The sequence below is a fragment of the Silurus aristotelis genome (genome assembly GCF_946808225.1).
Source record: "Silurus aristotelis genome assembly, chromosome: 9".
NCBI lineage: Eukaryota > Metazoa > Chordata > Actinopteri > Siluriformes > Siluridae > Silurus > Silurus aristotelis.
In genome coordinates, this window is record NC_139582.1 from 5852873 (window position 1) to 5879731 (window position 26859).

General features: G+C 41.5%; 1 protein-coding gene across 7 annotated transcripts in view; it reads right to left on the bottom strand.

Moving 5' to 3' along the window:
• znf536 (zinc finger protein 536) overlaps positions 1-26859 on the bottom strand; it is a 183609-nt gene that overhangs the window by 52533 nt on the left and 104217 nt on the right. For all 7 annotated transcript variants that reach the window (XM_083549851.1, XM_083549853.1, XM_083549852.1 and 4 more), the window contains 2 exons: positions 14248-14406; positions 6082-7773 (listed from right to left, as the gene is read on the bottom strand). In XM_083549851.1, coding sequence (XP_083405977.1) covers positions 6082-7773; positions 14248-14406 — 1851 coding nt within the window. The remainder of the gene's footprint in view (positions 1-6081; positions 7774-14247; positions 14407-26859) is intronic.

Here is a 26859-nt window from a genome sequence, read left to right on the forward strand (position 1 = left end):
TATGTTCCTTTTAGTACTGTAAACTGGGTACTGTAAAGAGAGAGAGAGAGAGAGAGAGAGAGAGAGAGAGAGAGAGAGAGAGAGAGAGAGAGAGAGAGAGAGAGAGAGAGAGAGAGAGAGAGAGACTGGGGGGGGGTCACTAGATGACAGGAATGCAGAAAACAGAGCGCTGTCTCTGACCTGAACCAGAGTGGGGTCATGACCCTCCTTGGATCCTACAGCCTCTTGACAGTGATAATTGGCCACTAGTGACATGAACACCACTTACAAGTAAGGAGACAACTAACCACGACCCCCCTCTGCTTCTAAACACACACACATTCACAGAGACACACGATGTACTGGCAAGCAGACTGGCAGATTCAGGAAGCAACAAAATGCCACAAATTCCATCAGTACATTTACGCTTCTGTGGTTTTCTGCTCTTCCTTTTTTTACATTTTTTTTTCCACTTCAGACTTGTTTGTCGGCTTGACAAATGCTGTAGATTTACTGTCTCATTTCTAGTGCTTGAGCTTTGCACTTGAACTTAGTAAGTGTGCAATGATGTGTTCGGAGGCCACTGAAGATTGATCAACCCCGTGGGGTAATTATTGTATTTAAAAAAAAAAAAAAAAAAAGAGGGGAAGAGTGAAAAGAAAAGGATTCTTTGTGTCGCCTCTGATCTCGTTCTGTCATTCTCATGCTCTCCCTCCTGTATATTAATGCATCCTTTTTCTGTGTCTCTCACTTCCTGTGTGTCTGTCTTCTCTTACATCTCTGCTAACCCTTTCTCTTTTTACATGACTTATTTCCACTCTCATGACTTGCAGTCTCTTCTTCCATCTCTGTCGTTCTCTCATGTTCACTGCTCATCTGTCATTCTCCTTGAGCGAGCTAGAGAGAATGGGGACAGGGTTCACTGCATTTCCACCAGGGGGTGTCATGGCCTTATGAACTAGAATGACACGTGAGCAGAACGGTCCATAGACACAACCTGAGCAACCTCTTACTCTGTCTTTCTCTGGTACTGCTAAAGATTGAGGAATGTCTTGACTGGGTGGTAAAAGTGACTGAAAGGTGGCAGCCTCACAGCTTCTAGCGGTAAACATCTGAAAGCAGCACTCTGATGGCTGAACCAAGAGCTCACACTCTGTAAAACTAGCTGGTGCTCATGCAGCAGCGTGCCACCATAAACACCTTAAAGCTAGTGAGGCTTCTGCCCCATCACCTCCACTTAGCACAGATCTCACCTCCACTTACAGCCTGTGTATCAATACACACACACACACACACACACACACACACACACAAAGCGGAAACATTTTTCACCGTGTCTAATGGAGCCGCAGAGGGCGAATCGAGATAACCATTTACCTAGCAATCAACAACAACAGCAGCAATGACAACACCGACGACAACAACAGCGGTTGCGGCCCGAGGACAGAGTGGCCTGGAGAGCTTCGAGACACAAGAGGGATGGAGTGACAAAGAGTAAACAGAAACACAAGAGAACACCAATGATCTCATCTCTACCTCTCTCGCTCCCACTCCGCTTTACCCCTGAGTGCCACTTCACCATAACTATAAGAGATCCTTTCTTTTAGCCACTGTGGTTGTTTTTTAAGTATTTTTTTCCGGACGCAAATTAAGCCTAGGTCCGGACAAATTTTCACAGTCAATGGAGTTCCCATTAGAAATGTGTTCAAGTAAAGAGCTGGGCTAAATTTGAGCCCTATCCTGTTAAAGCTAGTGTAACAGCTTGCCAAGTATACTGAAAAGAATCGGATCTCATTTTTTAAATGTAATCATGATTGTATATGTACTGTGATTTTTTCAGACATCACATATAGTATATTATTGAATGGTGTTAAAGGTTGTGCTATAATCAAGAAATCTGTTTTGATAGTTTTTAACCCTTACCATTTGAAACACTTCAAATAAGTGTAATAAATACTACATCCGAAATTTATTCGAATAGAATAGAACTCACATCACCTGGACACTTCAAAAAAATTCCATCGTTCCGTGGTCAACACATACAAATTATTCGTTAAAATACAAATCACCCTTGTACACCTTTGCATAAAGTTTGCCTGTAAATGCTTTGCCATCTAAGAATCTATCAATGAATACATCCAGTCTGGGTGCTTGGTCCCCAGAAATGCTGCTTGTTTTATTTACACAAAACTTTTTTTTTTTTTTTTATAATAAACCTGTTAACATTGAATAGGTGTGGAAGTGTGTGTGTGTGTGTGTGTGTGTGTGTGTGTGTGTGTGTGTGTGTGTGTGTGTGTGTGTGTGTGTGTGTGTGTGTGTGTGCGTGCGTGCGTGTGTGTGTGTGTATACCATGTGTGTGGTGATAACAATCTTAGAGCATTGTGCAACATTGGGCAACTTTTATTCTGTTAGCATTTAGCATTTGGTAAAGTGTGTGTACATGTTACTCCACTGTGTGAGCTCTGTGGTTTGAGCCCCCGTGCAAAAACGTCTGTCCTTTCAAAGAGTTCGAGCTCTAAGGAAGGGACAACTCCCAAATGTTGGATAAAAGCCCTAAAAAGGTCACATTTTCTAGACAAACAGACAGACAAATATGGATGGATGGATGGATGGATAGATGGATGGATGGATGGATGGATGGATGGATGGATGGATGGATGGATGGATGGATGGATGGATGGATGGATGGATGGATGGATAGATAGATAGATAGATAGATAGATAGATAGATAGATAGATAGATAGATAGATAGATAGATAGATAGATAGATAGATAGATAGATAGATAGATAGATAGATAGATAGATAGCAATATCTACTATTGCCTTTACAATATTCATCGTATTGTATGCTGCCTGATAAATAAGGCTCTACACTAAAGCCATTTGAAAATTCTGTTCCACCCAAGATTGCTAACGTGAAATATGCACTGTGTCTTATTTTAGCCTCCATGTACATTTTGAGCTGTACAATATACAATGTATACATAACGATACAGCACTGACACAATTGGGTATTGATTATATGATAGGCTTACACAAGCACCCCAGCACAATGGAACACAGCCATTAAGAGAGCTCAACAATACATGTCTAATCGACTAGACCACAAATAGGCCAAGATCAGAGAGAAGTCAACGCCAAGCTGCAGACATTTTTTTGATTAATTTGCCTCATGCTAGATGGGAGATGGTGTTAACAAATACTATCATCTGAATAGCAACTTACACAAAATCTATGTGGATTATTGAAGGCATAGTACACAGTATGCTTTGTTGAAGAGAGATAATGTTAACAATTTGGCAAGTGGGAGTCACAAAAGGCAGTATGTATATGTATGTGTGTATATATAAATATACATACTAAATTTTGTGACTTATAATATATATGCATGCACAGACCTCTTACCACCTGAATTTAATCAAATAAAGAACACAGTTTTATTAGGTTTTAGTCTAGTTCAGGAATAGACATGCAGAATTTCAAATATTAATGGTTCCGGCTCATTTTGCATTCAAACGTAATGCAAGCTCACTTCAGCTAATCACATAATCACATTTTGCCTGATTTTAATTGAATTTTGGGCAGGGGAAAGATGGGTCCAGTATTCATGACCTATCTCATCTACAATATATAGTATCTCCACGTGGTCCATTAATATACAGTCCAAAGAACGAATGTGTTCATTTTCCTTTTCAGTCCTCTTTATTAAATATATACTTACTCTTTCTATTGATTTATATTAATGCTTGTGGATTGTGTAAGTGCAATGGTTGTTGGTCAGTATTAAATGGCCATTGAGTGTAATGCCTACACTTACAGTTCTGTGGTCTGGAAAGGATTTATGCCAGAGGTTGTGCTGGCTGAATGAAGAAGTATATTAGGAAAAGTGAGTAGTCGTTTCTGATGGTGGATAAGGCAAACTCCTTCTTTATTCCTTTCCTTCCACAATTGCTTTATACAATTCCACGCCTCCACGAAATGAATAAAGAGTGTTGTTTCTTTTTTCCTGCCCTTCAATGCTTAGACTGTATATATTTCTCAGATGTGCCTACACCGTATTTCAGTGCACGTCACCACCACACGTGCTTCCATCCACAAGCACCAAGCAGGGTGACTCAAGCTAGGAAAAATGCCTAACAAAAAAACTTTTGTCTAAGAGACAAAGACTTGTCTTGAAAGGTCAGTCTTTTGCCATTGCAGCAGGAGAAGTGTGTATCACGAGGGCATTTTTTTTTAAAATGTCTTTCGAATTAAAGGAGGATATTACAACATGAGACATTCACCACATGGCCGAAATAAAAAATAGCATTAATTTTTAGCCTAGTGAATGACCTCCTCTGAATATTAAAAATGCAACAGGTTCCTTCACGACAGACATATTTTCCATAATTGAAAGGTCAAACGGAGCATTAATTGTTAATGTAAACTGTTTAGGCGGAATAAAATGAAACGCACACCACTTTGTACCACAGCATCCCTTTCTATTGGGCTCATTCGACATGAAAGACAACACTGACCTATCCAGGCTCAGTGCGTTTCACATGCTGTAATTTGTGCTGAATGAAACGATCCTTTCCCTTTTGTGCACAAATAGAGAGATGCCATCTCTCCAATCACTGTTTTCTCCTCTGCTTTTTTGTACAGTATGACTCTTCAGACCTGTGTGTAGTTCCATTGCTGACTCACAATCCCTGCCCCTTTCTCTGATGCGAGTGTAAGTAATCCCCTTTTGCTTGTGATAAACAGTGGCCCGAAATGTCACAGACTCGACCTACCTATGGACTTCACTTACATGTATTCCTCCTATCCGAATACAGCTAACAAACAACAATACGCGGATAATCGCTCCGGTTCCGCCTTATATCATACGCGCTGTTGATTAATTCCTGTTTACTAATCAAGCGTAATACACAATGCCTGAGCAAAGTGCAGTATCTTAAACAAACCATGCAAGTGTTTAGAATTAAAAGAACAGAAAGTATTAAGACATATTTGTTCAAATAAAGCCGCTTAATCAAACAAGTCTGTTAAAAAATGCGATTGGCTTTTTTTCGCTCTCCTTAATCTCACATCTATTTGCAGTAAGATTGTTTTCCTTAGAGCGAAAAATAAAATGTCTGACTTGCTCCTCTGTGTTTGCAGACTGGAGGCAATAACACTAATGTAAAGCTTCTAAACTAAAAGCATGTGTCTCAACACTCGGTTTGAAAATTAGACTCTGCTCTTGATAAATAATATATTAAGACAGAGAGCAAAATGGAATATACATACATTATATTGGCAGACAGTTTTATTTCGGCAAAATGAATAGCATTAAACTGCTAGAAATACCTTGCTGATATTTGAGAGGAAGAAAAAGAAATACCCAGAAGCAAAAGCTAGGGTGCTGTAGCACTTTCTTTTCTTTGCCTTAAACTACTTCGCACTGACCTGCACTACAAGTTCAATTCTCAGAGTATTTTTTCATTTGCAGTTTTATATCACTGAAATGTCTAAAAGGGGGCGCAGTGAAACACGGTAGTCTCAAAGAGCTCTAGTAACGTTCACAGAGTCATGAAAGCTGACAGTTCATTTTTCACTGGGCCATAGATCTTTGGCTCTTATAAAGTAATGGGCTTTGGGGAGAGGTCTTATGAAAGCTAAGATAGTTAAGTGCTGTGTGCCAGGGATGACACAGGGAGCAGAGGTCCTGCTCTGCTCCAACACAGACCCCCTTAATCCCAGTTATGAGAGGAATAGAGGGAAAGAGAGGGGCTGTGGACTGGGTAATATAAAATAGTAATAAAGATTAATCTGTTGCTGGTTGTCGAGTAGATGGTCTCTAAACTTGCTTGAAATTAGGTTGAATTCACTCAAAAGCAAATCTTGTGTTCCTGCTCAGAGGGTATATATTGGTGTGTAGGGGTTAGAGGAGTGTTATTGCACATGAATTCTGTTTGTGAAATTTTAGTGTGAAAGAATATTAATGCAGTGTTGCTTTCAGGTTCAACTGTACTAAAACAGCTGTGAGGGTACAAATGAAGGTGTAATGTTTCCTACTTTTGTAGTACATGTCAACCTAAAATTAGTTTAACGCTGTAATATATGGTGGCTCACTTACCAGAGGGGTCGGTTCTCTTCATGCTAGAGCTGCTTCCACCACCTCCTCCATTGGAGCTGCCAGACAAGCCACCGTTGAATGCTGCTAGGCTCTCAGAACTGTAGGCCCGTAGGACTGACAGCATGTTCATCTGGTGCTCCAGGTGAGCCTGCTCTGGCTTCAGCAGGCCTGGAGGACCACTGGCTGGAGAAATAAGACTTAGACCAGGCTGCTGATGCTGCTGCCACTGCTTCTCTAGGGTTGGTGGCTGAGGGGGAGATGGACCACGCCCATGGGCTCCCAGAATTATCTTTGCTCTTTGAGCTTCCTTTCTAGACAAGGGAGAGTCAGGGTGCATTCTAATGGTCCCGTGGTCCTCGTCTTCCATGTCTCTAACCTCCATGTCTTCTTCCTCCTCTGCTTCATTCTCTTCATCATCAGAGTGCACTTGGTGCTCTGCTGAAGCAGGATTGGAAGATTGTTCTTCGTGTCCTGCTTCATCATCTTCTGACTGACCTTCTTGCTCCTCGCATGCCTCCATTTCAATACAGGATGCCTTGTCAGAAAGCTCATCCTGGCCACCTATTTGATTAGCTGGATTTTCTTGCTGGTCCAAAAATCCTCCAGGACCCCTGGAGGAGCCATCATACATGGGACTAAAGGGTTTGTAAAAGTCGCTTGAGAATGTTCCCATCGAGGCACCATGTGGGTTTGGATCCAAGTGATTGGACCAACCAACTTGGTTCCTCAAGTCTCCAGATTCAGAACCTCGCTCCTTAAGGCCCTCATGCAGGTGGAGAAGGCCTGGAGGAGGTGCCAGACCAGAGTTGCCAATGTGGGAAGATTCACCTAGTAAAAGTTCTTTAACTTCTTTGCCTTGGCCTGATTTTGTTTTACCCATGTGGTTGGCTTGCAGGTGAAGAGCCATCAGCTCCACAGAGGCAGTGGTAAAGGAACAGAACAGACACCCATGCCAGGCTACATTATCCTGAATGGTGATAGATGCCCCAGGTAGGGATCCTGCATCAGGCCTAACTGACAAGTCCAGAGGCTCATACTGGGAGCGGATGCCCTCAGTTGGCTTGATCTCTGAAGGGTTCTCTTCCTGATTGGCATCACTGGACCTCTTGATCTTGTGCTCTGTGCCGTCCAGGCCAAAGTGCTGACCATGTAATGGGTTCTCTCGTATTTCCTTCTCCTTTTTTATGGAATTCGGCACAAAACTATCCATGAAGGCCTGGAGTGAGCCCTGAAAGTTGATTCCATTCCCCATCATACTCTGGTAAGCCCGTCCCAAGTCCGAAAAACTTGCTGGACTTTCTCCTCCAGTGGCTGGGCCTTCAGGGGTCTTCATATTCTCAGAGTTGGGCTCTGCACCTAGTCCATGTCGGTCTCGCTCTCTTTCACGATCTCTCTCTCTGGGAGAAAGGATAGCAGGAGTAGCCCACTGTGTAAGCATCTGGCCTCCTCTAAAATCAAGGCTTGAGGGCATTATCCCTTTGAAGACCCCACGCAGAACATCAGGCCGAGCAAAGATACCGCTGCCACTGTTGGTCTTGTTGTGGTCATCTTTATGATCAGAAGATGGAGCATTGTTAGCAGAGGAGGCATTGCCATTCTGACGCTCACGGTGGTGACGCTCAAGGTGGTACTTCAGAGAAGCAGACTGGGTGCCAGCATAGTCACAATGAGGGCATCTGTAGGGCTTCTCACCTAAAGACACCAAGATAGGTCAGAGATGAAGAATAGCGTAGAGTCAAATCTGAAGGAAATATAATTGTTGCAGAAACCAAAAACAAGATGGACAATGTATAAAATGTTTCATTTCCCAGCCACCAATCAGTAACCACCATCCAATCATTCTCACTGGGAGGGAGAAGAAGGAGGAGTGTGTTATTTTTTATATATACAGGTCGATCCAGCTCCACCAAGTGAGCTATCACTCATATCAGCACCATAAAAAACATTTCACCATATGGTGCCTTCAGTCCACTTCGAAGATCATATTTTCAACTGACAACACAACTGTCTGGATGCTATCTCTGTTCATAAAGGGGAGTACAAGCGAGTAGGGTCTGCTTGTGGCTATTTTCTTTTCTTTCTACATCTCACTTGGCCTTGCTTGTTGTCAGACCTCAACCTTGGTATTGAGGTGGTGATTCCTTGTACATTTTCAGGTTGGAAATTTGTCATACGGATAAATCAAGCGCTACAGAAGCTCTTCATTATCTGCAGAATGTAGGACTGACTGTTTAGCCCTAAAGTGTTATAGGCATATTATAAACAGCCTTCATCTGCTATTGAACTGAACTCAAAAGTCTTAAGTGTGCATGTGTGCTGCATATGAACCTCTTTCTCAAAAGGCAGCATTAGATCAAGATTTGAAGAAAGTAGAGGGTGCAATAAAATGAAGTATGTAAAAAAAAAAAAAAAACACAATAGAATATGCAATAGAACATTTCAAAATGGGAGAATGACTTCAGTATCTTAATATCAGATGCATCCTGGCAGCAGTTATAAAAAGGTCCAAAAAAATTGAAGCCATATTCTCACTTAATAAGCAATAAAACCCAGAATACAGGCCTTTCTTTTTTTTTTCGAGGTGCTGCAGTGTTGCCGTTAAGAAAAGGGAGTGCAGCCCTGTAAAAAAGGCAAATATGAAAAGATGTTTGTCAAATACTGTGTACATATGTGTCTGTGTGTATATATAACTATAAAAGGTTTAGATTATACACATGGAAACAATTTTTATCTGAGGAAAAAAAAAAATGTTGCATTGTTACGCAAGACTGAACTGAATGATTTAAGTCTGGCTCTGTAGTAAATCATGGATATAATTAGCAAATGGCATACTGCTCAAGTAATTTATCATTATTTGGAGGGCACCATTCCAGAAAAAAAAAGAAAGAAAGACTCAAAGATCTGCAGACCTACAGAACACAGCTTACCAAAAAGGGTCACAAAAATACCACCTCGATACCTCGTTGATCGAAGAATTAAAAGAGAGAAAGAGGGGGGAGGGGAGAAAGAGTCATTTATTGCTTTACACTGGAGTGCGTGTGAGGCTTAAATTTAAAATAAACCATACAAGATGAGCTTTTAACCCAATAAGAGCTTATCCTCTGAGCAGGATAACAGGGACTTGGCCTGATTCAATAAGGAAATGTCCCTGATGCAAATGATCATTTTCAATTCCTTTAACTGGACAAAATGATATTCTGTGCCCAAAATTAGAGGCAAATTACGGTGATCTGCTTTTCCCCTTTTATTCCTTCCACCCCAAGCTTGTGTTTTAATTCATGACAATGCTGACGCTGTCGCTTGTTAAAGCGTCTCTGTAAAAGAGGAGAAAGGAGGGAAGAAGGGAATATTTTGTGCAATGTTACAAGTAAGAACACTAGATAATCAGCATTTATATCAACAATAAGAATGCTCTTTCTCTTCTCTCTCTGTCTGTGTTTATGTGTGTGTGTTTATGTTTGTGTGTGTGTGTGTTTGTGTGTGTATGTGTGTGTGCACACGCATGGCGTGTTCTTTGTGCACCATTTGGACTCAGTAAGACATCTGCTCCATCATACGTCAGGGGCATGTGTGACATCTGGGGAATATACTGTATCCTGCCTTGCAACATTACACACAATTTACTGCTAAAGGTCATTATGTACCCGTTAATCCACTTTTAATTGATATCCGCACAAACAGCACAACCTCTGAGAAACATAATGGATCGCCAAGGCCCAGAGGTAGAGGAATGATTATTTTTCATCATTTAAGTTGAGAAAAGGGGAGGGAAAAAAAAAAGGGAGAGAGAAAGTTTTCTTTCCGAAGCTTTCGTTCACTGTTGATGGACTGTCTTAATAAAAATAGGGGAAAACACACATCAAATTGCCATCTGGTACTGTATGACAGACTTGATATAAATTACAGAAGCCTCTCGCTGAGAGTGGTACATATCATTTCAGAAGTTCATTTTGCTGGTTGCTCTTTCCACTTGAAGGAGTCCGGCTCAAACTGATTTCATCTGGATTTGTGCGATTTGTCACAACTCCATAGTAACCACGCAAATAAACACCCAGGGCCTCTACAGAAGGGCAATTAAAACAGTTAATAGATATTACATACTTTAAGACGGATTTCCATGTGGCTTTATATAACGACGAAAAGACAGCTTGTATAGTGCAGAGACGCAGAGATCGACTGGTCTGGAAAAATCACTGTCTTTTATGTCTGGGTTGTTTATCTACGTTAAAGACGTGGAGCCAAAAACATCAAGGTGCTCATGTTCTCTGTCAGTAAGTGTTGTTTAGTTTGTAAATTGTCCTTTGCTGTAAGGGCCATTACTGCAGTTCATGCATTCATTTTAAAGACTTTGCGGAAGAAAAAAATAAGAGCGAGATGGAAAGGAAAAAAAGGAGAGCAGAAATCGTGTTTTTCTAGGCATCCAAAAAAAAAAAATCAATAAAACAAAACCAAAAAAAGAAAGAACAAATGAAAATATTCCATTTATGCTTGTTGTAATAATAATACAAATACTACTACTACTAATAATAATAATAATAATAGCACTCTCGTCTACCACTGAATAAACATCCTTTGACGCTGCTGTGGCTCTCTGGACTGTGTGACCTTTGTAATTTACAATGCTTATGGTTTGGAACGGTAGCAGCTGACCACACACCAGCGCTTAATCACTCTCATTCTCCTGAGTAAACCTTCAAAATAGTACTTGATGCGACCATGAAACTTTAAATATTCCATCCATGGGTGTGAGCCGAGCCCAATGTTTTTTGTCTTTTGGTGAAAAGACTTGCAGAGGCAAGGACAAGGTGACTTGACACAGGCGACGGTTGTCATTTCATCATCTGTTTTTTGTAAATAAAGGTAAATTCGCTCGATGCACGAGGTCTCCAGTGCCCTCAAGTTATGTGGTGTCGTTGTCAGGAGCTAGGACCTTTTTATTTTTTACCCACAGCTGCTTACTGCTAAATAGTGCCTTGTCCAGAAGGGGACAATCTGTGTCTCTAATTGCTGTCACTGAAGCCTAGATTCATTATGTGACTTTCCCATTAAAATGTGAGCATTAATTTGTATAATGAAATATCACCCACTGCAGTGTTCATTAGCTGTGGCCCCACACTGTATGCTGCACAATGTTAGCTACCTAGCAAACTGTGCTTAATTTCACTAATGGATATTTTCCCACTCACTGTTGGAGAGGAAATTAATACTGTAACATTAGCTCTTTAACTTTTGCAGAAATTTAAATTCACTTCATTCCTTTCAAGCCAGTGTTTGAGAGTCATTAATCTAACATTGTGTTGCACAATGCCTTGGTCCTCTTAGTAAGCAATGCCATTACGACGGGCAAACGGCATGCGGATTGAGGGTCACCGGCATTGTGCTTTGTGTCGTCTGCACGTCTAATTCTTTTAAATCAAGGAGGGATGCTGGTCTAATATCAGCTGCTTTGTTCCCAACCCTGATTAGGAGGGAGGAATTTGGGCTGCAAGAGGACACAGGGTGGTTGTTACCTGCTGATCTAAAGATCAGATTCATCACTTGTACAGGTAATGAAAATGATTTAAAGCTTCACTCAGGATATTCTGGGAATCAATTCTCTCTCTCTCTCTCTCTTTCTCTCTCTCTCTCTCTCTCTCTCTCTCTCTCTCTCAAAATTTTTTTTTGTAGGCTTTTTCGCTAGATTTATGGTGTGAATGTGAGTCTTGCTGATTTGTTCATCCTAAATGATTTCAGCTGTTTTTGTTTAACAAAGAGATCGAATGAATTTGATCTTCAGTTCACAGTATGTCGTTCGGGTGACGTGTCATTAATCAGATCGCATGTGCAGATATTTCGATATCTCCCCTAAAAAAACTTTTTTTTGTAGTATTGATTCATTCTAAACTTGGACCGTGAGGGTGAACCCGTTATGACAATTTTATATTCAACATGGCTCGCACATCTTGCAAACAAATCAAGGCTGGTGTAAACTGCAGCATCGACAGACTGTAAGGACTTCAGTAGTGTAAACACACACACACACACACACACACACACACATTCACCAGGCTGCCCGGAGAGTTGAGTGAGTGAGTGAATGAGTGAGTTAACGGAGCTGCGGGACAAGGGCCTCTGCTTCCTTTTTAGAGAAATATGGCCCTACTGGGGACCCTTACCCTCTTCTCAAAGCATGCATAACTCAACCTCCCTGAGCTAGAAACATATTTCCAGCACCATACCCTTGCTCTCCTGCTTCTGGGGACATAACTGTGCTGTACCAAGGCTTTAAGCAATCAGTCTCCACAAGCCCAGGAGCAGCTGACTCCAACACTTTCCTCAGACCTGCCTGTCAACAGACCTGCCTGACGCCTGTTTCCTCGTTCCTTCACACTACTAATTCATCGGTATACAATTTCTCTTCGTGGCTCTGTTCTATGGCTACTTTTTGATATTCGAGACTAGCCCGAGGTTCTGTTATAAACTTTCTTATAATTTGTACCAAACAACGTGTCCACAGCTGTGTCCTGACGGCTTTGTGACGGGTTTAAAAAGTGTTACAGAGAAACGGTACCATGTTGGCTGGCCTTGGCCTCTGTGTGTGTGTTTAAGCTTTGAGGCGTAATCATCAGCTCCATGGCTAGACGTGCCTTACAATCAGGCTTTAATTCCCCCAGAACTGCAAAGCTATGTGCTTCTTATTAAGTGGGACAAATACTATTTGGGTGGTCTTTCTTGTAAGCACATACGAAAAAAATAACAACCATCAATTTCCTGAACTGAAAGCGATTTCCATTTTAAGTTAGAGCGAGTGTACACGCTGCCCTTGAAGCACTTGTTGAATAGTTTTGCTCTTTCTTTTTTTTATGTCTTTCTCCAGATGATGTTTTAAAGGTAATGAGGCAAGCCAAAGTAATAGGATGACTAAAAATTATTTAAAAAATGCTTTATGAGACCACAGATGTTTATTTTGTGCAAAATCAAAAAAAATAAAAAATTAGCTATTTATTGTGCCATGCCATAGTTAAACACAGTTTCCTTTTCAGTCTCATGATCTCCCTATATCACACACACACACACACACACACACACACACACACACACACACACACACACACACACACACACTTACAGTGACCTCGCAATGCTTCCCTGTGTTAACTAGGACAAGCTGCGTATGAGAGTGACTCTCAGCTTTGCTATGGCCTACACAGCAGAATTCCTGCAGCCTAACCTCTATATCCTTACTGTAGAATTAGGGAAACTCATTGCTACATGCAGGAACTTCAGACTATGGGAGCTGTGCTACGGGTCAGAGTAATAAGCAGGATTAGAACAGAATTAGATTAGAAAAGACAGGGACAGCCAGCTGTGAAAGAAAGTAAAACTGTGGTGCTTTTGGAGAATATGGCATTCATTTATGTAGATGTCAAGTAAGGTGAAAATCCGTTCAGACAATCTTTCATCGTTGAAAAGTGTCTTTAACATATTTATTGTTATTTGAGACATACATTCTTGCAAATTTCTTTGGATTTCGATTTGGCACACATTTTAATGCTACAGTCAGCAATTCTGACAACAGTTTAGCCACGCCTACTTTGAATGGCTGATAAAAATTAGGACACTTGAAAATTTATAAACAGGTAATGAGATACACCTCTTTGTCTTAATTGGCTAGATGTTGGTGGTCTAGGTATTTTTTTATGTATTCTATCTATCTATCTATCTATCTATCTATCTATCTATCTATCTATCTATCTATCTATCTATCTATCTATCTATCTATCTATCTATCTATCTATCTATCTATCTATGATCTAATCAATGACATTCTATTTATGCAAAAATGTATATAAAAAAGTATAAAAAGGTGCTACAGAACTAAGAACATATTGCACATAATGTGATTGAATATATAAAGACAGCAGCAGGTTAAAGTAAAAGTATAGATACTGCAACAAAGAGTTATTAATAAATGGACGTATCTAGCCATAATGGAAATTCAATTTAACTCAATTTAATTCAGGTTTACTCAAGTATTAAAAAAGTAATGATAAAAATATTAAATATGTTCCACCCCTGACCTTTTAAAATAAGAAAAAAAACCTGAGCTGAAATAAAAAAATAAAACAACGCTTGTTATATGGTGTATTTGTAAAAATTGCAGCATTACATATGCTCTTTTCTTACCTGTATGTATTCTCAGGTGGACTTTTAGGTGATGGGAGGTGCGGAAGGATTTGCCACAGTAGGGGCAGTCTTTCATGGCGGATCCCACACTCCTCTCTCTGTGCTGCGTTGCAGGAGGAGGAACCGCTCCTGGTGCCTTCGCCATCTCATCCCCAACATCTGAGAGAGACAAAGAGAGAAAGCGGGAAGGAAAAAACACCATGAGAGATGTAATTCAGTGAGTATTCAGTTTCACTTCAAACCAACCACATGCTACTCTGCTTTTCTTCCACTTGTTCATTTTTTTCCCGTCTTTCGTTCTTCTTTCAGACTTTTTTGCCGCACAAATCTGCTAACACCACACAAAGTCAAACACATCAATGGGTTCACGCGCGCCACTCTTTTTTTTTTTTTTCTCCTGCCGCACTCTCCTCGGTCTGACAGAACGCTGACAGTTCAGAAGCTTTTCAGGTCGCTTTAGAGACGTCGCCCTGACGCCCTCCCCACGTACACACTCCAATTCTTCCATTTTATCCCTCCTATCATCATCTTTACCGGGTAGCATATGGCGGATTGTGTCAAAACGAACAATACAGGAAAGGAAACAGCTATGTCAGCAATTGGTCTGTGCCTTCGTGTTGCGCCCTGGTTTTGACAGGTGACGTCGGCGGCGTGGCTGATAGGAGAGGGTGATAACGAAGGCCTCGCTCTGATTGAGCTGCTGTCACTACAATACTCTAAACGTGTCAAGATCAACAAGCCCCAGTTCGGAGATAATTAACCACGCTGAACCGAGTTATTACAGGAGATGCTGGAAGTTGGAACGATAGATTATGCTGAGGTATTAGCACATATATTTGCGCATATGTTCCAATTATTATGGAGCATTGTATCTCTTGCTGACATCTGTATTCAAGCAAAGGGCAGGGTTTTTGTAGCTGACCAGCCACATAAAAGTGCGAAGTGTAACGGCAAATCGTATAATTTGGTTTTCGGGCCGCAGTTTTCACATTGAAACTTGAACTACAAAGGTACTAATGGAAGTGCGGTAAAGTTTAAAAGGCCAGTTTTCCTCAGTTATGCTGCACCACCTGATATGTATGTGAGGAAAGAAACGGTCTAAATGGAGCAACCCACTTAGTTCCACACAATTTCTTCCCCCAATAATCTTTCCATTTTTTCATACTGTATTTTTTCCGATCCCTTTTTAAAAAATCAAAGGAGATTTAAGAAGTTAAATAAGAAAGAGTGAAGTCAGCATTCTCTTCCACTCTTGTGACTGATCACGTGCCTGTGATTTGCTTCCCTCGCATTGCCTACACACATTACATTGTACTGCCTGCCCCATTTTTTGACCCAAACATACACACAATGATACAAACACCTACTCTGACCTAGTTCGAGTTCGTATCCTGATAAATTATAGTAGCTTTAGTGACAAGTGTGTGAGCCCTTTTTGGGGGGGTGGAATAGTAGAAGGGAGGTCAATTCACATAAATATACTGAAAACTTTACAATTCAGTTGAAGTTGTAGCTGATTCTTAAAAACTTTGTTGTTCACATTTAAAATGAGCTTAAAAGAAACTGTGCAACACACACACACACACACACACACACAACCCTCACACACACACACACACACACACACACACACACACACACACACACACACACACACATATCCAGACGGTCCAACAGCGGTGTCTTTAATCAGCTGACTGCTTCCCGGCTTTTAATATGGCCGTTCCAATTACTGTAAAATTCATTCTGCGCCGTATAACCACAAATATTGACAGTTTATTGCACAACACATTTATGACATTTGAAGGTCACCCCATATATTACACTCCATCCTTCTGCCCAGGGTGTCTGGAACACAGAGATTCCCGATAACCCCCCACCTATAACTATTTTCTCTGTATTGATTTTCCATTTCACGTCCTTTTTATGCAAAGGGAGGAAAAAAAAAATCAGTAGGAGACACACAATATTAAAATGATTGTCACAAGCCAAGTAAAAGCTTCATATTTTAAATTGCTAATATGTACAAACAGTAAGTCTCAAGGGTGGGTTTTGTAGCTGGCGAAGCGCAGGAATCTTATTTTGTGCTGTGCTTTCGAGACGTTTACTGTCAATGTAATCAATTGTTCTGGGGGAAAATGTAAATGAATGATTGATAATATATGATTAACTGGTTCGCAGGAAACTAGATTAGAATCCAATAGAATCAAACTGATCTGTGGTGCTCACGTTGATAAGTAAAGGTTTAGTCTTATAGAAATGGTATTATTCTTTACTAATTAGATATCTGGAGAGTGCCGAGGTGTGAAGTGTGTATTATGCTCTGTACTGGGCCTTCACTAATGTACTACAGCAAACTGAAACAAAGAGCTGGGATCAGACCAAGGGCCAGTGGCATGAGCCATCTGGGAGGAGGAGGAGTATCAGTCACTCACCCTGCTGTCTGTCTCATGTCTCACACACACACACACACACACACACACACACACACACACACACACACACACACACACACACACACACACACACACACACAGAGACACTCAAGCAGCTCATCAGCTACCACCAGGGTGTGTATGTGTTTACTGTATGAGAGGATATGGACTGTATGTTGATTTGCAACAGAGTGTGTGTGTGTGTGTGTGTGTGTGTGTGTGTGTGTGTGTGTGTGTCTTTGTATGTGTGCATACATCCTCTGGAGTCTCTCCAGATGGACCACACCCTGTTCCCATTAATGAAAAGAAAGACAACAAAAACAAAAGGCCCCCTCTCTCTCTTAATGTTACTTTCCCAATCACACTTGCCACACAAAATCAGGTTGTCATGTGGTTTTGATTGCTCTCATATCACTTTCCGGGAAATAAAAGAAAACAAAAAAAACAAAAAACAAAAAAACGAGGCAATCATAAAAACACAAGATGTCTCTTATCTCCATTACAATAATGTGTCACGTGTATCAGGCAAAGCCATTGACCTCTCTCTCTCTCTTCTCTCTCTCTCTCTCTCTCTCTCTCTCTCTCTCTCTCTCTCTCTCTCTCTCTCTCTCTTATAGGAGGCAGTAAGAGAAAATGTTACCGAAAATGAAGACAGAGACAGATAGAAAGAGAGAGATTGAGAAAGAGAGAGCGAGAGCGAGAGCGAGAGAGAGGTAAATGTGATGACATCATTTGAAAGGCATTAGGCTTTTAAAAATGCACCCGGGGGGAGTTGATTTCCTTACGCCGGAGCAACACAACACCATCCGGCTGATGCGCGCACTACACACTCTTTTTTGATTTGGACCGGTGCCATCTTTGTGAACGGGCTGGTTCAGGCGAGTTAATCAATTTGAGGTTTAGTTACACTGCTGAGGCTAGCATTCTAGCGGCTGCTTGAAAAGTAATCGGAACTCGCAAAATTTATTAACCAAACACCAATTATCATTAAAGACCACTGCATTATCTCTTACTTTTTAACTACCTGACAAGGACTACTTAATGAAATTTTACATTCAAGTTCTTTAAGCTCGCTGATTTACGGTGTTCCTTAAAGCGGGCTCAGGCCATGGGTCCCAGCTTAGGCAGATTTAATTTTTTTAGGTGTATGCCAGCGAATGCTTCATTGGTATCACAACAATGAAGTCTTTTGCCCAGAAAAAGCACTACATTCGCATTGCCAGCGTTGGCTGTGAAAGGAGCAAACCAAACCCTGACCAGAGTGTCAATGAGGAAATAAATTCATAAAGCATAATGAGAATTTAAATGTAAAAAAAAAAAAGAAAACGAAAAAAAAACATCCTAAATTCAAAAAAGTGTTTATCCCTGCTCTGTTTGTGAGATGAAACAGACGCAAAATGTGTTACATATAAGGCATGTGGGTAAACAGGGGCACCAGATGTTCTTTGATGTTAATAATGGCATTTATTATTAATATTAATTAGACTGCATTCAGCAATACATTTGGGCCATTTCCAAGTCAATTAAGCAAAATGGCATTCGGGAGATGTTGAAACGACATTTTAAGGCAGGTGTTCAGCGGTCCCCTAATAAAACATTTTCGCAGCGACTGAAAAACAACCCATTTTCAGCAGATTTTCTTTTCTTTGTCTGCAGGAGAGTCGTGTTTTCTTGCTCCGAGCACAAGCATATTTTAAAAAAAGGCTTCGTTTTAGTCATCAACAGTTTTGCCCCCCGAAAAAACAGACATGTTTTTACGTTCTTGGTATGCCATTAAACACAGATTCAGATGTGTGATGATTCTTAAAAAAAAAAAAAAAGACAAAAAAACACAAAAATGATGAAAAAAAAAAAAAAAAAAGACGTTACTTTGTGTTCACTGCTGATTAAGTCTAAGGGGTAAGTGCAATCATTTTGACAGCTTAATTCTCGGGTATAATATAACCCTCATGGCCAAATCGGCATGATCCGGGCACCAAATGCCATACACATGGACGGTACACAGCTCTATGGCACATCAGCCTGAAAAACTAATTACTCAACACATGGTAGTGAAGTCACAGCAGGGAAAAGCTCTGCTGTCTATATACTTCTTATTGTATGTCTAAATAAAAACATACACATTAACACATATAAAGGCAGACTAACAGAGATAGTTGTGATGCTCTACAGCCTATAATCTGACTTTAAAGAAGGGCTCTGCTGTACATGCTACTTGAAGCTAGCACCGATTTGGCAGGAAGGCCGATTTTTTTTTAAAGCTCGGTGAGGCTCGACCATACAATGGTACATTAACAATCTGTGCATTCATTTATCAGCCGATGCGTTTTTTGGACTGTGCGTTTATGGCGCAGTGCACTTTTCATCGCTGAAAATTAATGAACATGCCTCCCCTCGCAACAAACATGCACCTGTGCCGCCGCGATGCTAATCACAAACATTTATATTTATTAGCGACGGGCTGAGCGAAAGTGGGATTATAAAAGGAGGAGGGAAGACTGTCCTTTTTCTGCTCGCTGAACAGAACGGCACATTTCTCTTTTTTAGAGCGCATTTGTTCTGCCTGCTAGTGGAGGGGGTCAGGTGAAATTAAGCTTCAAGCATTCTGCCTTCGATTGCGAGGAATTAGAAATCATTCATGCCTTTACAAGCTCGACTGAATTCGCTCTATCAATAACGCCGCTTTCGATGCAGTTTAATAGGACACATAAAACACCATGCTTTGATATGAATCGTTATCTCTTTTTTCGCGCTGCACTCGGGAAACGACTCGCTTGCGCTTAAAACCTGCCCACGATGCCTCAAGGTCTTCATAACACACCCCCGTCCAAACAGCGTGAGCCACACAACAGCACAACAACATGACATTGTCTCAGGAGGTCAGCGAGGTGAAAGTAGCAGAACCGTGCAAATGAGCCACATTGACAGCGCTCCTGACCACGGAGGACCCCTCCATCCCTCCTTCCCTCCCTCCCTCTCTTCTTCTATCTCTCTCTCTTTCTTTGTACAGCTCTCTCTCTCTCTCTCCTGTGCACGCTCCCTCCCTCCGCTAGTGACAGAAGGTGCGCCTCTCCCTCTTTAAAGGCGAAGCCTCTGCCGAGCTGGGGGAACAGGAATGGTGCCATAACTTTCCGGCTGGCACGCGCCCATCTTTGTTTTCTCCTCTCGAGTTGCTTTCAGGCTTCAAAGAGCAGCAAATTTATGAAAAAAAGAAAAAGCTACAAAAAAAAAAAGTAATAAACAAGTCTTGGAAAAAAAAAAGTGAAAAGCAGGGTTGCTGAGGAGGCAGTGAGGTCTCACTAACTGCATTATTCTGCAGAGTGATCAAAGCGTAAAGCACAGAAGGGAAGAACAGGAGACCACCGCTGGCCCCATGCAGGAACCAAGGGGCTTCACGGGATCAGGAACCTTCCTAGGTACGAGTGGGCACAGGAGGACCCTGAGGGCGGGCATCTCATAAGGAGCTCTGCTTCAGTAAAACCGGCTGCCCTTAATAGTGGTAAATATTCATTGGGTGCTGAATGTTCTGGCAGGAAGGAAGTGTTTATCATTAGTGAAGCCTGAACAGATTCGGTCTGCGTAGAGGCGACGTGATTTCTATGGATCAGTCGTGCAAATCGGCTTCCTGATTTAATTCAACTAAATTATAAAGTACATTTCTTATGTACATATCTGTGACCAGTTCTGGTGACATTAATAAACATTAACATGATACAAATAGAACAACGAATTCATCTGGTGCTGTGCCTTTAAAATTCTTTAAAGAGTCGACAGAAAAGAAAAGGAAAAAAAAAAAAAAAAAAAAACACATTCTCGCCTGACATTGATTTCCTATTCATTTTTCTAGCCGGCCAAATCAACAAGTACAACAGGCAATCATAAAGCTGACTTACAGATCCATGTCCAAGGCACAGCTACAGCGCCCTTCTGAATCCATTACCTTCGCTGTAAAGCCATTAGCTTTCAAAAAGCATCACTCCTCTCCTTTCATTTCTTTAATGCGAATTAAAAGAATGCAGTGGTACTTGAAGAAAATTATCATAAAGGTTATGACCTGATGCACAACAGAATTATAAAACCAGACACCAAGACAAAATGTTTCTGTAACACTGATTTGATGAACACCTTAAAAAAAAATCTAACAACTTTTAAACCTTTAATATGTGGCCTTAAACAAAATCTCCTTTCTCACAGCATATCTAGTATGTGTTTTTTTTTTTTTTTTTCCTTGAGCCATGAGGGCCCATAAATTGTACAGCCAAGGACGTTTGCTGTTTTACTCATATATGCGCTTGTCCAGTGCCTCGGAAAAATGAAATAAAACGATTTATCATGCCAAACACAGCAGTATGAGCGTCCCCGAGTCAGATGGGGATATACGCTCATCTCTTACACTGCCTCTTTTCCTTATCCTCTATATTAGATATAATTTATTTAACCCGCGTTAATCTGACTGAAGTGTCTAATGAAAGTTTTGCGAAATGTTGAAAGGAGTAAAGTAGCTAAGAACAGCCTGGTAGGCGGATTTCTGAAAAGGGGTGATGATTGATAATAAAATGAAGCGCACGGTGCGAAAGCTGATAACAGCTACATAATCACGCGTGTGAAAGCATGTGTGTTGTTTGTGTATGTGTGAAACGCGGGTTCATTCGATATTCGGTCCATTTTGCTACTGTAACAAAAACGCGTCTGCGGTGCATGTCACATTTACACATGTACACTCCTTCTCACTCGTAGCTAAAAAAAAAAAAAATAGATCAGTGTGATGATTTATTTGTGTTGCAGCTCTCAGCCTCTTCCATACCCCCCACCATCCATCACAACCTATCTGTTTCCTCCAATCTTCCTCCAACAACTTCCATTGCTTCCAGTTTGCTGTGCGTCACCCCTAACACATGTCTGTGAAAGAGCCCGCTCCTAGTTCCTCCACAGTCGGAATGTTAATTTGTTATGAAGGTCATTGACAGAGAGTAATAATCACCATTGGGGATCTAACAATTTGCCATTTCTGAACATTGCGGCGCAGATGACTCAACTATTAATAGACCCTCCGCACCCCCTTCCCCCATCTTAATATGACTAAAAACTATTGCCGTGATTCTACAGGCCAGAAAAGGCAGCCTTGTGTCTTTATTTCTCGTCGCCTGCTTTATCTGTGTGGAGATATCTGACATTTGGAGCAAATTAATGTGAACCTAAGCCTGGTGAAAAGCATCGTATGACAGGATATTGAAAATTAAATCACATTTTTACATAGAGAAAGGGCTGACTTCTGCCCTATCGTCTGTTTTTTTCTCTCTCTTTTCTCCCTCCCTTGCTCTCTTTCTCCCCTCCTTCGTCTCTCACTCTCTCTGTAAAGGACTGTGTTTGTACAATACCACCAACATGCTGACACTTAAGCACGACCCAAGATTCCATTATATGGATCCGATGCGGAGAAATGTTTACAACTAAACAATAACAGTTTATTTCAAAACTCATTTACCGCCGGCCTCGCTGTTGCCAGCGCATTCAGACATATGTGTCGGAATTTGTCGGGCGAACAAAATAATTCTGGCCGAAGCTATTTTTATCAGGCACCCAGCATTTGTTCGTTTTAAACGATCAGCATTTATGGAACGCAGCGAGCAAGTCGAATCCTTTATCTACACAGCCTCAACATCTCAAGACTAATTACAAATTAATCTGAATCTGTATATCTGCACTAAGAGGGCAATAACTCAGCACGCTAAGATCTATCTCTTATATATTTATAAATATCCTCACATGGCGGCATTGGAAAGGGATGATCGTGACATAATTGCCTCCCCGTCTATACCCATGCAGGGACATCAAGGCCAGAGATTGCAAATATTAATAACTGATCATTAAGCTCGATAAGATGTGTGTGAGCTCAAGTTGTAGATTCCATTACGGCTGATCCTGCGGGCCGAGGAGCAGCATGCGAAGGTCACATGTGTCATAACCAACTCTGTGTTTTTCCCTATGGATGAAACTGAACCATGGAGTTTGATGGTGTATTTGATCATTGGATTGGATCATGTCAGATAAAAAAAAAAAATTATAATCCTGGAGGACAATCAAAAACTCGGTAGAACATCGAAGTGGTCTTTTAAAATTGATTAAAAACATACAAGTGTAAATTTAATTCACTACAGCACAGATTAAACTGGTGTCTACATACAAAAAACAAGATTATTTTCCCAGTCAGCTGATCATGCACCTGTGATACCCCCGTCACCGATACATGTATGCTTTGTCTGACCCCCCCTGCTTTGCCCAGGGTCTGGCGTGCTCTTACACTGCGGTGAACCTCTGGGCACCTTGACTGCTGTTAACTGCTTGTGGCACGAGCGAAGGAAATGGGTCATTAAATGAAACGAGCCAGGGCCAACCTCCCAGACTCCCAGAGCTGTTTCCAATCAGATAGCTTCCTTTAGCAGGAGCCAAAGTCTCACACAGCATTAGCGTCATTAAAGGGCCCTACATGCTCTCTCTCTCTCTCTCTCTCTCTCTCTCTCTCTCTCTCTCTCTCTCTCTCTCTGTCTTCATGTCTCTCTTATTTTTTCTCTCTGTCTCACTGCTCCTGCTAATGTAAGCTGCACTGTGAATCGCAATGATTGAGTTTTTGATGCAGGGGAGAAAAAGTGCGGGCATCTTTCGTCAAGGTAAATACTTCCGAAAAATGCCGTCCATAGCAAAGAGGCGCCACAGCGTGTCAGACACTCACTTGACAGTCCTTCATCTCTCTCTCTCTCTCTCTCTCTCTCTCTCTCTCTCTCTCTCTCTCTCTCTCTTTCTTACTCTTTCTGTCTTTCTCTCTGTCTCGTTTTGTCTCAGACTGACTATCAGTCTTCGTTCTTAACATCCCCTTTTCCACACACAAAGTCTTCCTGGAAATGAGTGTGTGCGTGTATGTGTGTATACGTGCGGCAAGGCTTTCTGACAAGGCCCTATATTTATACAACTGAAAATAGAATGAGTCCTTGCTGCCAATCAAAGCGCAAAATATGTACAGGAGAAACACATTATCACAGACGTCGAAACTCGCTCGCACTTGTTGCCTCCGTGTCTGTATATCCCTCCTTTCTCTTTCATTTTCGGAGAGTGATAAATGAACCGTGCACGATTCTCACACCTGTCCTAGCATCCTTTCCTCACCGCCACGATAAGGGATTTCATTAACGGCAGAACGTTTGGGCTGAGGGAAACATAATTGCTTGGCTGTTGTTGTTGCCTCTACCGACACCCTAATTTCCTCCTTTCCTTACTCTTGACTGTTAAGTGATCATTATATCAAGAAGCGAACGAGAGCAAGGTTAAAATATCGACATGTGTTCAAAACTTGGGATTTTGTAGCGCCAAAAGGAACGGGAGATGGACCAGTCTAAAAAAGTCATAAAGGATGATAGAAAAAAGGATGTAGAAAGGGGTAATAGAATGACAGTGAAAGTGAGAGATAAGATCAATCGGGAAAGATCATAGCATTCTGTAATGATTTAAGCGCTCAGACCGTTCCCCCTAATAGTCCTTGATGGATAACTGTATAAAAAAGATACATAATTTTTGACTTGCCATTTACACAGCATTGCACCTGAAAGCCGGCTGGAATAATAGACAGTTTAAAATGTCAGGGAACTAACTAAGAAAGAGAGACGGATCGGCCAGCAGAATCTTAATTAGGAAAGCCAGCTAATGGTCCTGGCAGCTCAAGAGGCAGGAAAGAGAGAGTGAGATAGAAAAAGAAAAAGAAAAAAAAAAAAAGAGTGGTTAGAGAAAGGAAGTGCTCTTCTGAAATACACAATACTTCCCAGAAATACTTTGGACCAATTAGCTTAGGCCTCTTCTACGCATTTCTAGTTCTTTTTCCTCCCTCTCTCTATTCTTTCACTCATTTATTAATTTTTTTATTTTTTATTTTTTCCAAAAGGCTGACCAGTCACATTGCAAATATATATCTAGTTGTGAACCCCATCAAGAATACACTCTGTCTGGAAATGCATGTATAGGATTTACCTATCTATCCCAGAGCAGACCTGCGTGTTGAGCGCAAGCCAGAAGCGCATGATTGTGTTAATTAATCTGCCATTGTGAGCAGAGGGAACAGCTGCAGTGGCTCTCGTGGCTGCGTTGTCAAAGCAAAACAATGCTGTGTTAAGCTTCCCCTGCTGAATCTTCCCATTACAAAGCAGCTCCAATACAGGGGCTAAATTCATAAAACCCACAGATCAATTTTTACCAGTGCTAATGTCTGACCTTTAAAGGGAAAGGGGTTTATACATGCTTCATTCCCTGCTTGAAATATGGTCAGATATGTGACACCTCGAATTTAAGCCAACACCCTGGGCTTGGGAAAGATTGGGAAAGGAGCAAAGATGTGGGGTGTGGGGCCATACCAAGCGAGAGATAGAGAAAGAGAGAAAGAAAGAGAGAGAAAAGGAGAGATAGAGAGGAAGGTGGGAGCCAAAAAGGTCTAATTTCTTAAACAGAGACAAACAGAAGAGCACCAGGATTCACCAGCTGGGCGCTGGTATTTTAAAACAATACGTCTAATGCGATTAGGAGGCAGCCATCGATCTCTGTTATGTGGATTTAATTTACGAAGGAAAGAAAGGCGAGAGAAGACGGGGAGGGGTTTGCAGGGAAAAAAAATAACATTTCCGTGACAGTTTCGGATGCATCCCTAAAACGTGATCGAATGCATAAGGTGTAAAATGAAAAGGTGATGATGGTGAAACGCAAAGGCCATACAAACTAAAGTGTGTGTTATAAAGACAAAGATCGCAAATAGCTTGAAAAATCAGAAGAAAGCAAAGAAAGTGGAGCTTTGTAGATCATGTTGTGCTTTTCTTTAAAAGATTTCGATGTGTGTGTGTGTGTGTGTGTGTGTGTGTGTGTGTGTGTGTGTGTGTGTGTGTGTGTGTGTGTGTGTGTGTGTGCAGGCTTACAGAGGACTTTGTGCACTATTTCTATCAGGGAGTTGAACAGGGTTGGACCAACACTCAGAGTTGGAGGGAAAGATTGTATCGAGATTCTCTGGAAAAGCCATAGGGGGGAAAGATGCCGCTTTCTAGTGCACTGGTTTCCAGAGAGACAGTGATGCGTCTCGAGAAACTCATGCGGCTCCCTGGACCTCGACGCACTCACTGCGTTGGGAGACCGTCTGTTTAGGCAAAGCCCCTCCAGAAAGCCCACCAAGTGTGCCAAGCATTTAAAGGGAAGTAAAAAAAAAAAAAAAACACGCTCCCTAAGGCTGATTCAAAGTGCTGCTTTCTGTTTAACCAACATCACCTCGAGTTGAAAAAGAGGACACTGCATGGCAGGAACGAGAACCTTTTCCAAAACGCACGTTCGAATCGTATGATGGTTAGCAGCTAAAAACGTCGGAAGCGAGCCTCTTTAATACAGATTTAGCGACAGGAGTCGTATAAAGCCACGGAAGTAAGAAGCTTTGCTTAATTTATCGAAGTTGGAAACAGTAGCCAAAGAATACTCTCCTGTGCTGCTGCTCGTGTGTGTGTGTGTGTGTGTATGTGTGTATGTGTGTATATGTGTGTGTGGCAGAGACAAGCTGAAGGAGGATTTTCTGAAAGCTTGCAGATGGAGAACGATGCCATGGTGTGAACACACGTCTCCAAAGTGTCGCTTGCTCGCCCATCTCACCTGTCCGCCAGGCAGCGTCACAGTGAGCCATCAGATGCTCCACTTACCGCTACAGTAAGCATGAGATAAGAAAAATCAGACTGTTCGCGCATGTTTTCGTCGCCACACCGAACGTTTGGGATGTTTCAGAATATGACCGGTAACCTTTCGCCAGGGAATCGTTGCTGTGTGTTCTGCTGGATTATCATAATGAGACCGTACTGTTTTACATCATTCACGTACTGTAACAGGTTTTCAGCTCCAGATCAGTCAGTCAGAGACATTTGGAATCAGGATATGTTGACTTAAGATCTGTGCCTACACCAACTTTTTTTTTCGTGTCTAACCATGCCGAGCCTTGTGGGGAGTAAAAATAAACTTTATCGAAATAGATCCTCATTGACATGGTGCCATGTTCAGGCTGTGAGCAGCTTGTGTCTCATAAACATAATTCCGAAACGTCCTCCAAACTTCTTTTTTCCTTCGTCTCTCGAAAGTTCAAGTTTGTTCCTTTTTCATCCCTACTTTGCCTGCG